This window comes from Pimephales promelas, chromosome 1 (assembly GCF_988280905.1).
Source record: "Pimephales promelas chromosome 1, fPimPro1.hap1.1, whole genome shotgun sequence".
In the NCBI taxonomy this organism is placed as follows: Eukaryota; Metazoa; Chordata; class Actinopteri; order Cypriniformes; family Leuciscidae; genus Pimephales; species Pimephales promelas.
In genome coordinates this window covers 45,278,626-45,294,387 of record NC_142769.1, presented here as the reverse complement: position 1 = coordinate 45,294,387, position 15,762 = coordinate 45,278,626, and the positions used below count along the sequence as shown (strand labels likewise).

Sequence of the window (15,762 nt, the reverse complement as noted above, 5' to 3'; positions counted from 1 at the left end):
GAAAATCTTGTCTCTGCAAATCTATTTATTTTGGGTTCATTTTTGTAGTACAGTTAGTTTTCTTTCTCTTAGAAATGTATGGTTTTATAGTTTAATTGGCTTTTGGCTTGCTTAGTTGGGGACATTTAATTTTACAACAATATTATTAAAACATTATTTTCCTGTTTTCTCTGTGAAGCTTTAGATTTTAGATAATATAAATATTTTCACTATATTTCCCCCTAACAGTTTATGTTTGAGATAAAACCTTGACACTAGCAAAATGCAAACCCTTAATATTCATAATAAACGTTTGTGAGCTTTCGTATCTCCGCTGAAATCTTCATATAGGTGGAGCCTGAGAAGTTAAAGAGCCCAGTGAGATTCGCAAGGCCAGAGAAGCATGCAGTCTGTAAATGTTTATGAACAAAGAGGACATATTTCGCCGGAAAACATTGGAAACATTAAGCACATTCAGAGTTACATTGATATAAGAGAGAAAGTGACAGAGGAAAAGAACCAGAGATGCAGGCACAACATCAGATTTGTGTATTCAAGAAAGAGAAATCAATCTGGATTTGGCCTGCATTGTTTCTTTGAATGTCAAAGCCAACCCATATCCCAAATTACATTCCCTTATTCCCTTTCCGTTTTCACTAAATGCTCTGCTCTCCCATTCTCGCTAATGCACACCATATGCAAAAATGTGTTTATCGAGCTATCAAGTTAGTCTAAACAACTAAAAAAATGTTGATTGCACAAATGAAACATCATATAAACATCTCATAGGCCGTGTGTCCACCAAAGCGTTTTTCCACGCGCCTGGCGTATGTTTTCAATTGTTTTCAATGGGAGCGCCACGTTTTTTAAACGCCATGAGCGTACCGAGGCGCTGAGCGTTTTTTTTTCACGCTGAAGCGCCGAGCGCCCGGCGTTTTTTACTGGTCGCTGGGAGTTGAAAAATATTCAACTTTGGATAAAACGCAGAGCTCATCACTGTCACTTTTTACCCAGCCGTCCAATCACAGTGGAGGAGGGGCAGGACTAATACCACACCGACCAACTGTCACAACATTCAACTGCTGCGGATATTCTGTATCATAGCAACGAAACGTCTCAACGGAAAAAACGCTGCGCTGCCAAAACGCTCTCAAGCGCCCAAAGCACGGCGTCTTCAGCAGAGCGTCTAGCGTTTTCAGCTAAAAACGCTTTGGTGGACACACGGCCTTAACCTACGGGGCTGTTGATTTTAGCAACTTAAAAGCTACGTGACATTTATTACTAAAAAAGTTAATAACGGCGCCATTCTTGACGCAGATAAACAAAGTTTTACTATTAGTAGAGATGCTGACGAACACTGTCGAGAGACGCACAGACACAGGTAATTCACACAATGTCTAATCTCTCTCTCTCTATTGATAACATCAATCATTGCATTAATAACTCCATTAGTCTTGGAATTAGCAATGGAGGCATGGGATGAGATGTGTAAGAAATTAGTCCTACAGTACATACAAGACGTTTTACGGAAACCTGACAAATGTTTTGAAATACAACATCTGAAAAAGGTCTCACTCTTAGAAGAAATGGTTCCATTTAGAACCAGAAATGTTTCCATCCCCTACTTCCTATATGGAACTTCAAAATGGTTCTATATAGAACCATTTTTTTTTTTGGTAAAAGGTTCTATTGGCCAAGTATGGAACCCCAGGGTTCTATATTGAACCCGGAGGAACCCTTTTTTAAGAGTGTATAAAACCTTTTAGGTGTTCCAAATACGTAGCGCTGATAGAACTTTTTAAGGTTCTATATAGAACCTTTTCTTCTATAAACCCGATTCCAAAAAAGTTGGGACACTGTACAAATTTTGAGTAAAAAAAGAATGGAATAATTTAGAAATCTCATAAACTTATATTTTATTTACAATAGAATATAAATGACATATCAAATGTTGAAAGTGAGACATTTTCCAAAAAAGTTGGGACAGGTAGCAATAAGAGGCCAGAAAAGTTAAATGTACATATAAGGAACAGCTGGAGGACCAATTTGCAACTTATTAGGTCAATTGGCAACATGATTGGGTATAAAAAGAGCCTCTCAGAGTGGCAGTGTCTCTCAGAAGTCAAGATGGGCAGAGGATCACCAACTCCCCCAATGCATAATATCATCCAAAGATTCAGAGAATCTGGAACAATCTCTGTGCATAAGGGTCAAGGCCGGAAACCCATACTGAATGCCCGTGATCTTCGGGCCCTTAGACGGCACTGCATCACACACAGGAATGCTACTGTAATGGAAATCACAACATGGGCTCAAGAATACTTCCAGAAAACATTGTCAGTGAACGCAATCCACCGTGCCATTCACTGTTGCCGGCTAAAGCTCTATAGGTCAAAAAAGAAGCCATATCTAAACGGGAACCAGAAGCGCAGGCGTTTTCTCTGGGCCAAGGCTCATTTAAAGTGGACTCTAGCAAAGTGGAAAACTGTTCTGTGGTCAGACGAATCAAAATTTGAAGTTCTTTTTGGAAAACTGGGACGCCATGTCATCCGGACTAAAGAGGACAAGGACAACCCAAGTTGTTATCAGCGCTCAGTTCAGAAGCCTGCATCGCTGATGGTATGGGGTTGCATGAGTGCGTGTGGCATGGGCAGCTTACACATCTGGAAAGGCACCATCAATGCTGAAAGGTATATCCAAGTTCTAGAACAACATATGCTCCCATCCAGACATCGTCTCTTTCAGGGAAGACCTTGTATTTTCCAACAAGACAATGCCAAACCACATACTGCATCAATTACAACATCATGGCTGCGTAGAAGAGGGATCCGGGTACTGAAATGGCCAGTCTGCAGTCCAGATCTTTCACCCATAGAAAACATTTGGCGCATCATAAAGAGGAAGATGCAACAAAGAAGACCTAAGACAGTTGAGCAGCTAGAAGCCTTTATTAGACAAGAATGGGACAACATTCCTATTCCTAAACTTGAGCAACTTGTCTCCTCAGTCCCCAGACGTTTGCAGACTGTTATTAAAAGAAGAGGGGATGCCACACAGTGGTAAAAATGGCCTTGTCCCAACTTTTTTGAGATGTGTTGATGCTATGAAATTTAAAATCAACTTATTTTTCCCTTAAAATTATGCATTTTCTCAGTTTAAACATGTGACATGTCATCTATGTTGTATTCTAAATATAATATTGAAATTTGAAACTTCCACATCATTGCATTCTGTTTTTATTCACAATTTGTACAGTGTCCCAACTTTTATGGAATTGGGTTTGTAAGAGGTATCCATATAAAGCGGAATAATTGATACTTGAATTATTAGAAAATAATGCATCACACTGTGGCAAGCATCACCACCCCAGGTGTGCATTATTTTCTAATAATTCAACAACCCTGATAGTAAATTATTCCTTTCTTCTGGAAATGTACATTCTAGTTCCTTATCTTATTTCACAACCATTCACTTAATATAGACATTACAACAGAAATTTATGGTAAAAAAAAAGCCAGATTCTTCCAAATTCTTCATTCTAGTCCACAAATAACCATTTTCGACCAACCTAAGGCCCTGATATACTCACAGAGAACTTAATTTCTGTTCTTCGCTTAGGGGTAAAAAGAAGTTTAAAACACACAGAGGTACCTAATACCTAATGCTGCCCACATGGCTAAGAGTGGCATTTAGATGAATATGTATATGTGCTGCATCCTTCCCTTTTTTTAAATAACACAATAAACAAACACACAAAAAAAGACAGCGGTGGGAAAACCAGAAAAGATTTTAATGTGAATGAAGGCGGAGCCTCAGCGGCGCACATTACCTATTACATAATTACCATGAGTGGTAGTTCGAAGGTGTTCACCAGCTGGAGTGAACTGTTCTGGAAAGTTTCCTTTGGCAAGCTGTTTTAAACTCCCGAAATGAACTTCATTTAGGCTGTTCAAAATAACATCACACCAGTTCATTCTTCAATTTCACTTGAAGTGAAACTTGAGGGGGCCTTAAATCTTACGCAAGGCATTTTACAGTACATGTCAAACAGTATGCATTATGAAATGCTACACATGACTTTATTATGTTTGTCACATTGTGACATGACCCCATTTTGAGCATTTTTAAAGTGCATCAAATTTGGTTGTGTCTTCTTCTATACTGTTTACAGTCATCCTACAATGAGTCAAGAAGTAGACCTGGTTTATTTGTGGCACTTTGAAGAAAAAAAAAAGGCCAGGTCAAGTGCATTGCATTGTGGGATACACTATTCAATAGTGTGCACTGGCAAAAAAATGGGCCAAGCTTAAAATGGCCAAGACAAGCTTTTAATTGTCTTAACCTTAAATTATCGGTCAGGAGAATTAGCTACATTTAAGCAAATGCACTACTTAAAAAGCAATTGCAGTCTCAGAAAAAGATCAAAGAAAATACAGAATTAAGTTTTAGTCAGAATTTGGGAAGTTGTGTGTGGAGTGGTGAATCACAATGAAACACGAGTTGCATGATGTAGATAAATATAATAATAAATGCATCCCAACCCCAATGAAGCATGGAAGAGTGCCATTGATCTGGTATTGGGGTGCTACTTCACTGTGAAGAGTCATTTAATGCTTTGGAGTACAGGAGAATATTGCATAATGACTTGCTTCCCACAAATGAAAAGTTGTTATAGTAAAGAGGAGTGATCAGATGTTATTTTTCCAACAAGACAACGCGCCTGCCAAAAATTGCAAAAACAACCAACCAAGTAGTGGCTTGAGAACAAGTCCATCAGGCTCATGTTTTGGCCTTGGGCAGAGTCCAGATTTGAAAAACGAACTGGGAGACATTTTTCAACTACTTATGAACTGTTTGAAGCCTTTCATATTGAGGGGAACAACACTGACTCTTCTTCCTGTAAAAAGCTGTCTACAAGTTTTTCCGTGTTACTTTATCTACACAGTATTTTTGCAATTCATGCTAATTTCCTGACCAGTGATTTGGGATTAAAATGGTGAATACCATCAAAAGACCACTATAGATTTTTTCATTTGTGATTTGGCCCTACTTATTTTTTTGTTGCCTAGGAGTATATATGAGCGTCAAGCCGTCTTGATAGACTTCTTTATCTAATATGACAATCAGAAGGAGATATCAAAATAATGTGGAAAGGCTAGCTTGTTCATGTTTTACTGAAAATTTCTTGATTGCAGTTTTGAACACTGTAAAAAAAATATATTTTTAAGATTTGTTATCACAACATTTTTTCTTTTGTCAAATCAACTGAAATAATTTATTTAGTTCAGATAACTTATTATTTTGAGTTTTGGATGATTAAATCAATCTCCTTCATTGTATTAAATCAATTTTTCCAGTTCAATCAACTTAAAATTTTAAGGCAACCAGGTCAGGTTAAGTTAAAACAACAATATTTTTTTACAGTGTACTGAACTGTTTTCCAGTCTGAAATGTAAAAAAAATAAAAAAAATAACTTGCGCTCTGAAAAAAATTCAAACAGCTCAGAGTATGCTGTGATCCTGAAGCAAAATAACATTCAGAATCTGCAAGCCCAAATACAACCAAGATGTTAGAATTAGAGCCCGACCGATAAAGGATTTTGAAGGCCGATACCGATACAAATATTTGATGGTTTTAAAATCCGATATTCGATATATCGGCCGATATTTTTATTTTATTTTTTTCAGGAACGCACAACAAAACATTAACAGATCTCCTAACATAAGTTATTTGTTGTTATATATGAGTTTCAATTAAAATAATATGATAATGCATTTTAAAAAGAAACTTGTTTCTTTTATTGTCGCAACAGAACAGAGGAGGAACCAAAGCTCATTAATTAATTAACAAAGCTCATTAAATTCCACTGATAATAGTGACATTAGCTAGCTTTGTGGTTAGCTACAATGTGTTGCGCGTTATAAACGAGTCTTGCCAACAGGGAGGGTGTAGAGTGCCCTCTGGTGGACAAACTATACAACTCCAACACTCCAACATTCCAACATGACATGGTTGAAGCGTGTTTATTTTATTTTTTAAATATTAATTTATCGGCCAATATAACTGCCGATACCGATATTTTGGAAAATGCCTAATATCGGCCGATAATATCGGCCTGCCGTTATATCGGTCTGGCTCTAGTTAGAATAAACGAAACGCTAAAAATAAATGTACAAAACCATACGTTCCATGCAAAACAGTTCAGCTGAACCAAGCCTGTGAATCATTTGTTGTTGACCAATTGCAATAACTGATTTTGCAATTTAAACAAACCATTAAAAAATCTGGCTTTCCACAAAACCTAATATTAGTACATCAGTTTTCACTTTGAGCCATGGTATAATACATGAAAATATCATATCATAAGCCTCATGTGGTACTTCAGTCCGCCCACCTGCCGCTGCTGTCTTTCCTGTCAGCGTTGCATTACACCCCTTACGGCGACGGCAAAACTTCCTGTACGCCGCTGTCCGCCCCCTGCATCTTCATTCTTACTCACAAATTCTCACCTCCCACAATAAGACAAAGAACAAGACAAAACTTGATACAAAAACCTTCATGGCTTATTTGAGGAAACTAGCTGGGAGGTTTTGTAGTGTTTCACCAAACAATTTCGTCAGTTCTGCCTATTTGACTCTCCAGGATAAACAGAAACAAATGAGAGATTGATTTTCCATTCGAAATTCTTCCATCCAAACATTTTCAGATCTGTTTCTGTTCAGTCAAGTGAGTAATGAAAGAAACACTTGTGTTGTGTTTAATCCTGGAATTTTGGTTGAGACGTGTTTAACTCATGCATTTGATATCTTCCAAACTCTGTACACATTACACAACCAAGATAGAGTTTCAAAATGCTTTTGAGATCAAAGAAACCTTATTTTGACAATTCTCGTATCTCATCTAAAACGTAAAACCTAAAATCAATGCATTCACAAACTAGCAAACAAAAACGGCTTCCAATGTAACACTTTTAAAACAAATTGTGGAAAGCCGAACACTTTGAGACCATGTCACTGTCAGCTTGTCAATCACTGCAGTTGCACCAACCAATTATCTGATATTTTCGCAATCATCTCTTCTGACAAGATCCAGACATTGAGGCAACTGACACAGAAAGACAAGCTGGGAAAAATTAAGCATCTGTGGTAAAAGCATGATGCCAGAGGGCTTCCGCCATGATATTTACTGCTCTCCACTGGCCCAGCATGTTACCAGACAATTAAAACACAACAAAAGCACATGTGGTGTCACTGTTACAGACACCCATTCAATGTGGAAAATCTACACTGCAAGCGATCACAAACTACAACACTCCCATTACCAAACCAACAAAGCGGTCTAGACAAGAAGCCATTTATGGCAAGCAATTTAAACCTTGACTATTTAAAATAGTTTTTTTTATCATATCTTATGGACTCACTTAACTTTGTACAATTTGTGTCTGGACTAGAGGTCTTCACGGGTCCAGAAATTCATGCCCGAACTGAAATTCATACACTGAACCGACGCGACCCAACCAGTCCATTATTTAGAAAGTTGGACCCGGACCCATGCAGATCCGAGAAATGCCATAAATGTACTGCCCGGACCAGACCTGGACCCGTCTATTATTCGAAAACTGGACCTGAACCCGACGGGAAGACACAAATCCGACTGGACCCGATTGTCACATATTATTTCACACAAGTTGCGAAAAATACAACTTTTTGTCTTACCTAATAGGGCTGGGTAATAAATATCGATTTCTTGATATTAATCGATTCTCATTTTTACGAACCGATATCGATTCTTAAATCTCAAGAATCGATTAGTCATCCTGTTTCATTTGAATGAATGGAAGTGTATCGCGGATCTGCGCGCATCCAAAAAAAAACAAACAAACAAAAAAAAAAACGCAATAATCTTTGTTTTAAATTGCAATAAAAAACAGTTAATTATCACCTAAGCCTATAGGCTACAACTAGACTCCCATAGTTTACAGCATTAGTTAAGAGATTTGAGAAAATTCGCCATTTATTGTAACTGATATGCAAAATAATCAATATTGAATCGAATCGAATTCGAAATCGAATTGAATTGCAAGCTTGTGAATCGAAATCGAATCGAATTGTGAAATTTGTGTCAATACCCAGCCCTATTACCTAATATTAGTAGCCGTCATCTCACTTCCTTGTAACGTTACCTGACTGACTGTGATGCGTTACAATCCACCGACAAGACAGCTCTATCCATGTTACTAGCAAGTACTGGCCTGGGTCTCATTAATAGGTACTAGTTTCTAATAAGTAAGTTATAGTAAAACTGGAATAGTACCAGCTGCGTAAGTCGAATAGTTGTGTCGCTATTTTAAATACTAGTATGTAATGAAAAACTATTATCTATTGAAAAGATACTTCTGGGAAAAATTATTTGTATTTAGCTAATAAAGAGTTAAGTGTTTTGGATTACCTAATTGATTGATTTATAAAAGCCAATCATAAAAATACTATTCAGTGTTAACAATTGTAAAAACGGCCTGCCATGGAGTGTAAGAAACATTGGAAGTTGGGAAGGAGAGAGTTTGATGAGATAACCATAAAGGCCAACAGAGGAAGCGAGACTTGGCACGAGTTTGTGTGACAAAAATGACGCAATGAACTGCAGTGCAGCCATTGTTGTTGTGTCAGTGTCATTAAAGACTGAATGACATTCAAACTGCTTGGAAAATGTATAGGACAATAGATTTTGAATTAATTTGATATCCAATAGTACACAAATGGCTGCACAACAATATCTTCCCAGAACTAACATAAAAACGTCTGAGTGAAATTCCAGAAAAATGTCTATGGTGAACAGAGTTGACAACAAAAAACAAGTTTCTACTACTTGTGTTACTTAAAAAGAATAATAAATGAATATGGGAGCCAAAGTGTTAGAAGTTGTCATAATTTTTTTTATCTTAAATCTAAGTTGGTCTCTCAGGCAGACCAGGCCTGTTGTTGTCTGGTTTTAGGGTGGTTTTGTGCACTTTTTCAAACCAGCTTGCCTGGCTAGCAGATTAACTAGGACCAGAAAACCAGTTTAGGCTTGTTACCATTAAATAGTATCGCCAAAACTTGTCGAAGACTGGTTACCATGGAATTTAGTTTTGCGAGGGAAGTCTGATAGTGTAAGTCTTTTAATCACACCCTGCATTTATCACACACACACACACACACACACACACACACACACACACACACACACACACACACACACACACACACACAACAAAAAAAAATCAGTTTTAAATGTTTTGACAGTAACCCAACAGCCCATTTGTAAATACTGACAGAATTGGCATGATTCCAAATGTGAACTCAGAAATGTTGTTTCCAAAGCGTTTGTTAGTTGGTCCTAGTTGTTTATCGTTTATATTTAAGTTATAGACATAAAGATAAGAAACTCACCAAGGCTATTCGTTGATCCATCCATGTCTGAGTTAAACACTCCTTAAAGATCTCGCAAATATTGGATTAAACTAGTATCCATTGGCAGAAAAGCAATGCATGTCTCTATAAATGCTGTCAACAGCATCGCCAAGAGCTTGCGGGACACTCACGCACACCAACACTCGCGTGGAGGAGCCACTGAAGATTGCAGAAGTTGTCGTGAGTGTGAAATCACGAATCCAGGAAATGAGCACGCAGAGAGTGTATCTGTCGCATGAGGCAAGTGCACGATCTCGCGGGCTGGGTTTAACCATGGGTTTAACTTACTCCAGGAACCGCGTCCATGTGAAGTTGATTGAGGGCGTGAGATTCCTTAATGTAACGTTATACTTCTAACTGCACGAAGCGAAACTGAAATAAGTCTCGCTACTTAGTTGCTGTACAGTTTTCCTCTCTATCAAACCCCGGTTGAAGAAAAAGTAAAAACATAACTTTGACAGCTTCATCTAGTTTCCACCCAATGCCGGGCTGCCATCTAGCGCTGATTGCGTGAATAAGAATAACACGGAACCAATGGGAGTGGAACGTTCTTCGTGATGTTTCAGGGGAGGGGAGTTGAACGACGACGCACCAGGAAACCAGCCGGTGCGTGTTTGAAGGAGACTTGACAGCAGAATGAAATCTGAGTGGATTTACTGACCGTGAGTATTGATAAAGTAGTATTTAGCGTTTCCTTGCCATTTCATTGTTTTATTGTATAGGCCAATTACATTTATAGGAAAAAGTCAGTTGTAAAGGTCACAATAATATGATTCAATTTCAAATTATATAATGACTTTTATAGGCTATAATTGCATTTCTCTGAGACAGACAGACAGACAAACAGATAGATTGACAGACAGACAGACAAATAGATAGATAGACAGACAGACAGACATATAGAGATAGATAGCTAACCAGATAGATAGATAGATAGATAGATTGATTGATAGATTGATTGATTGATTAATGCACAATAATGTGATAAATTGTGCATTGATTATATAATTACTAATTAGCCATAGATAGATAGATAGATAGATAGATAGACTGACAAAAAGTTAGATAGACAGACAGACAGACAGATACACAATAATGTGATTGTTTTTGAGTTATATAATTACTAGTTAACCTAAGATTAATGGATAGATAGATAGATAGATAGATAGATAGATAGATAGATAGATGCAGTGATACACAATAATGTGATAATTTATGCATTATATAATTACTAATTAGCCTAAGATTAATAGATAGATAGATAGATGTACTAATTTCTCTAAGATAATATAGATATAAATGAATACATTATTACATTTAAAATGTATATTAATACTGTGATAGTGATGTTTGTGTATGTTGTTTCCTTTCCAGGTTAATTTCAGTACATTTGTAATTAATCTGCTGTGGTTTGTGATGTCATAATCATGAACGCTCCTCGTCACCTGTTTCGGATCCAGTGCAATGTGTGCGTTGCACGGTTTCTGGGGACACAGAGTGTACAACGAGTGATCCAGAGTGGCGGAGCACATCTGCAAACCCCTGGATCGCAGCACAGCAGTGGCCAGGTATCTGCTTCCCTCTGAATAATGCTGCTTTATACTCTGTGGGCACCTGCATTAATGCCTGTTGTTCTTCTGTCCTTTTTTTCCCTCCAAGTTTTTGAGGTCACTCCATCGCAGTGCAGTTTGTTCCACGAGTCGTCCAAACCAGCCAGAGTTTGAAAAGGCAGTTGAACATTCAACGCACCATAAAGAAAAAACTTTGATCACACACGATGATTTATTTGAGCGAGCTACTACAGACTCCAAGACCAAGGCTGATTTTAACAGGGTCGTGGATGTTTTCAACAAGGCGGACATTCGGCGAAGAGGACATGTGGAGTTTATTTATGCTGCCCTGAAGAAGATGCCTGAATTTGGAGTTGAACGAGACATTGCCGTTTACAACAGACTCCTAGACGTGTTTCCGAAAGAGGTGTTCGTGCCACAGAACTTCATACAGAGGATGTTCAACCACTACCCGCGACAGCAAGAGTGTGGAGTACAGCTGCTGGAGCAGATGGAGAATTATGGTGTGTGTCTGTGTTTTTGTAAGAGAGAAAGCGAAACTGGTGCATTGCTTTAATGATTTCCTTCTTAATTTGAACAGGTATCATACCCAATGTAGAGACCAAGGTTTTATTGGCTCAGATATTTGGGGAAAAGAGTCATCCCATGAGGAAGTACCAGCGTATGATGTACTGGTTTCCCAGATTCAAGAACGTAAACCCCTTCCCCGTCCCACACGTGCTCCCCAGTGACCCGGTTGAACTCGCTCGATTCAGTCTTGCCCGGATTGCAGATGACCCGGATGCTAAAGTAACAATCTATCAGGTGATCCTTTAATTTACTGCTTTGAGCTGTCATAAAGACCTTTGCATCACACAAGCAGAACTTGTTCAGAAGTTTGTGGTCTGTAAAATTGTTTAATGTTTTTCAAAGATGTCTCTTATGCTCAATTTGATTTTTACCTAAAATATTTAGAAATAGGCTATTATTATTATTATTATTATTATTTAGCCTTTATTTAACCAGGAAAAAAAAAAAATCCCATTGAGATTACTAATCTCTTTTTCAAGGGAATCCTGGCCAAGGCAGCGGCAAAGATCACAACAATTCAGTACATTACAGACAATTTTATAACAATTTAATAACAATTTTTATAAAATCTTAATTTTATAACAATTTTGTTTATTACAATTTAAAACAACATTTTTCTATTTTATAATATTTGAAAATGCAATTTATTTCTGTGAGCAAAGCTGAATTTTCAGCACCATTACTCCAGTCTTCAGTGTCACATGATCCTTCAGAAATCATTTTAATATGCTGATTTGATGCTTGAGGATCATTTCAGATTTTTATTTGGTTCCAATTGTATCCTATTTATTAATCGTAGTTAATGTTAGTTATAAAATACATATTTGTTAGTTTGTTATGTTATCGCAGGTCCATTAAATAATATTTACAGATACAACTTTTGATTTTAATAATGTATTTTAAAATGAATATTAAGTTGTATGAGTTTATTTCTTCTGCTGAACATAAAATAATGTATTTTAAATAACTTTGGTAACCAGACAGTTGACAGCACCCATTGACTTCCATTATATTTTTTTCCCCGACATTTTTCAAAATGTCTTCTTTTGTGTTCAACAGAAGTTAAAAACTCGTACAGGTTTGAAATAACTTGAGGGTATGTGAATGACGACAGAATTTATCCTAAACAGAACGACAGAACTATCCCTTTAACTAATGTAGTTAAATAATGTTAACAACTGGAACCTCATTGTAAAGTGTTATCTGATATTAATATCAATATTGAAAACATTAATAATTTTGTGGAAACTGTCATACTTTTTTAAGATTAAGTAACATTATAAATGCCTGTAGTGTAATTTTTAATCAATATACGGTAATGTGTTCTTGCTAAATAAAAGTATTAATGTTTTTAAAAACAAAACTGACCCAAACTTTTCAACGGTAGTGTATGTTTGAACTGTTTCTGGAAATGAAGGCTTTTCAGTCTGATAAATGTGCTTTATTTCACTCTTTGTAGTATCCGTCAACAGACATCACAGAAACAGGACAAGAAGTCACACGTCCCCATATTCTAGGTATGTAGATCTTACCATTAGTGATAATTGAACTTCGACTTTATTTAAGAAATATTCTGGGTTAAATGCATGTCATCTTTATCTCATCTTTGCTAAGATAAAGAATGATACGAAAATAGTGAGAACTTTACACTTACACGTTTGCCAAGTGACTGGACATCAATTTTTTAAATTGAAATTGCACTAAAACCAAGCCCATTGTTTTTTTACTTGTTATTAGGTATTCAAAGTCCAGACCAGCGCTCTCTCCTGGCTAAACACAATCCCTGCAGGCCTGTGTATGTGGAAGGCCCATTTCCACTGTGGCTCAGGAAGACTTGTGTTCATTATTTCCTACTTAGGGCAGACCCTATACCACCTGAGGAAAAGGTACTATAACTGGGCTAATGATGGCATTTAAAGAATTTCCTTAAAGAGGACCTATTATGCTTTTTTTTACATTTTCAACTTTCTTTACTGTGCAATTTTGCTGTTTGAGAATGAAAAGCGCTGCAAAGTTACAACCCAGCCAACATTTCCATGAGGATTTTTGATGGGCTGTCACTTGGGCCCAGGGAAATGTGGTTCTATGTATGTTATCCCATGGGTCACATGATGATCTATAGTGGGCTCTAATTGGGGCCTATTTGGAGGTTCATTATATGAGCTCACTTGGGTCCCAAATGGGTGCTGCTAATAATGGTACCAAGGTGGGCTACATGGCTAATCACACTGGACCCTCTAATAGTCCCATTTTATTTTTCTTGTGGGACCACAGTGGGTGAAAATTGGGCCCTATTTATTAATTTCTTTAAAGAGGTGGTATAATACCCTTTTCACAAGATGTACAATAAGTCTTTGATGTCCCCAGAGTGTGCATGTGAAGTTTTAGCTCAAAGTACCCCACAGATATTGTTATATAGCATGTTAAAATTGTCACTTTTTGAGGGTGAGCAAAAACGTACTGTTTTTGTGTCTGTCCCTTTAAATGCAAATGAGCAGCTGCTACCGGCACAGAGGGCGGAGCTTCAAGAGATCGTGTGTTAGCAGCTCACACAGACATGCACTGAAAATTTCAAAAACTTTTAGCCTTTTATGTTCAAGCCGAAATCAGACAATGATGGAGAGACTCAAGAAGGGAATTTTGGACATTTCTGAATGGTTGGTTAATGAATTTATGTTGCTGATGTGTAACTATCTTCAAGTCATTGATTAATATTCTTGCGAAACTGTCTAAAAATGCGGCATCATGCATGCCAGGGGTGCGTTTCCCGAAAGCATGATCGTTAGCCAACTAGCGCAATTTCCATTGAACTTTATTGGTAAAGACGAAACTTGCGACCATAGTTGGCTAACGATGCTTTCGGGAAACGCACCCCAGGCCAGTAGTTGGTGATGTCACTTTGTTAAAGAAACACTACGCGCCTATGGAGTGAACACATAATTCATATCCGCATGACGTGACCATTTTCACAAATCCGCATTTTTTAAGTTTAAACGGAGACGATAACGGTATAATTTTCAAAAACTTGCACTTTGAAACCCAATTTTTAAAAGTTTGCGTTTATAGGCCCCTAAAACGCTCTTGTTGTGTACATGAATGACCAAAACACATAAAGTTTTCCGTTTTTAGATGCAAATGGCCCCTAATTCTCCCCCATGTCGTATGCAAAGTAAAGGCCTGGTTGAGTCGCATTAGTAGTGTGTTAAAACTCGTGGTTATGGCAAGGTACGTGACATTTTTGGAACATGAATAACACATTTGTCCAGCTGACCAATCAGAGCAAATTGCACTTTTCAGAAGGAGGGTCTTCATAGAGACTAAACAGAGCGTTACTGACAGACTGGGAAGAGAGATGCTGCAACAATTTAAAATATGTGATTGATAATGTGTTTTTTAAACATTCAAGAATGAAAACATATTCTAGTAGATCCCAAAAACAAAATTAAGACTTTGTAAAAGGGCATAATATGGCCTCTTTAATATACGATATTTAAAAGAATACAACAATACAATACATAATAATAAAATTAAGAATTCATTTACATTCTGGATTATGCATTAGCATCTGATTTTCTTGTAGGTTGAGGAACACATCGACCCCGAGCTGATTGGTCCAGAGCAGAGTCTCTTCTATCCTCAGCGAGTGGAACTCGACCTGGAAAGAGACATTGGTGATGATCAGAGTTTCAATGTGGATGATGGTGAGACACATATTGCATGGTCAACTTGGCTTGAATGAAGTGATTTGCATATCACCAATTATACACAATGATTTCTGTTGATTTGATCCCGCAGTGGAAGAGGGGCTGGTTTACGCCATGTGTATGACCGGTCAGGGTGACCAAGCCACTCTGTCTCAGTGGATTTCTGGTCTACAGGAGGCATGTCCCATATTGGGCCAGATCCCCACTGTGTTTCGATTGGAAACTGGACCTCGAGAACTGCAAACCTCGTCAGATGCTCAGCAAACCCCTGAGCAGGAGGTTGAAATAGATCAAATCACTGAAGACGAACCACAGCGCTCACAAAGAGTGAACCAGTGAGAGTTCAGTGTCACAATGCCATGCATTTTATTAAAGGGATACTCCACTTTTTTGGAAATAGGCTCATTTTACAACTCCCCCAGAATTAAGCAGTTGAGTTTTACCGTTTTCGAATCCATTCAGCCGATTTTCTGATATTTAGAAGAATG

The 15,762-nt window shown here is 37.6% G+C and overlaps 2 protein-coding genes across 3 annotated transcripts in view; one reads left to right on the top strand and one right to left on the bottom strand.

The window, feature by feature from the left end:
* The window catches only part of eml3 (EMAP like 3), a 52,408-nt gene extending 42,496 nt beyond the window's left edge, over positions 1-9,912 (bottom strand). The window contains exon 1 of one of the 2 annotated variants that reach the window (XM_039659451.2): positions 9,409-9,912. In XM_039659451.2, the coding sequence (XP_039515385.2) occupies positions 9,409-9,433 (25 nt within the window). In that variant the 5' untranslated portion in view covers positions 9,434-9,912. The remainder of the gene's footprint in view (positions 1-9,408) is intronic. The other variant, XM_039659450.2, reaches the window with a different exon arrangement.
* A 46-nt stretch (positions 9,913-9,958) lies between these two features.
* On the top strand, positions 9,959-15,747 carry ecsit (ECSIT signaling integrator). Its single transcript, XM_039659455.2, has 8 exons — positions 9,959-10,091; positions 10,804-10,997; positions 11,089-11,503; positions 11,581-11,804; positions 13,030-13,087; positions 13,308-13,456; positions 15,151-15,271; positions 15,366-15,747. Exons 2-8 carry the CDS (start codon positions 10,857-10,859, stop codon positions 15,611-15,613), a joined length of 1,356 nt encoding a protein of 451 aa, XP_039515389.2. The 5' UTR covers positions 9,959-10,091; positions 10,804-10,856; the 3' UTR covers positions 15,614-15,747.
* Positions 15,748-15,762: the final 15 nt, after the last annotated feature.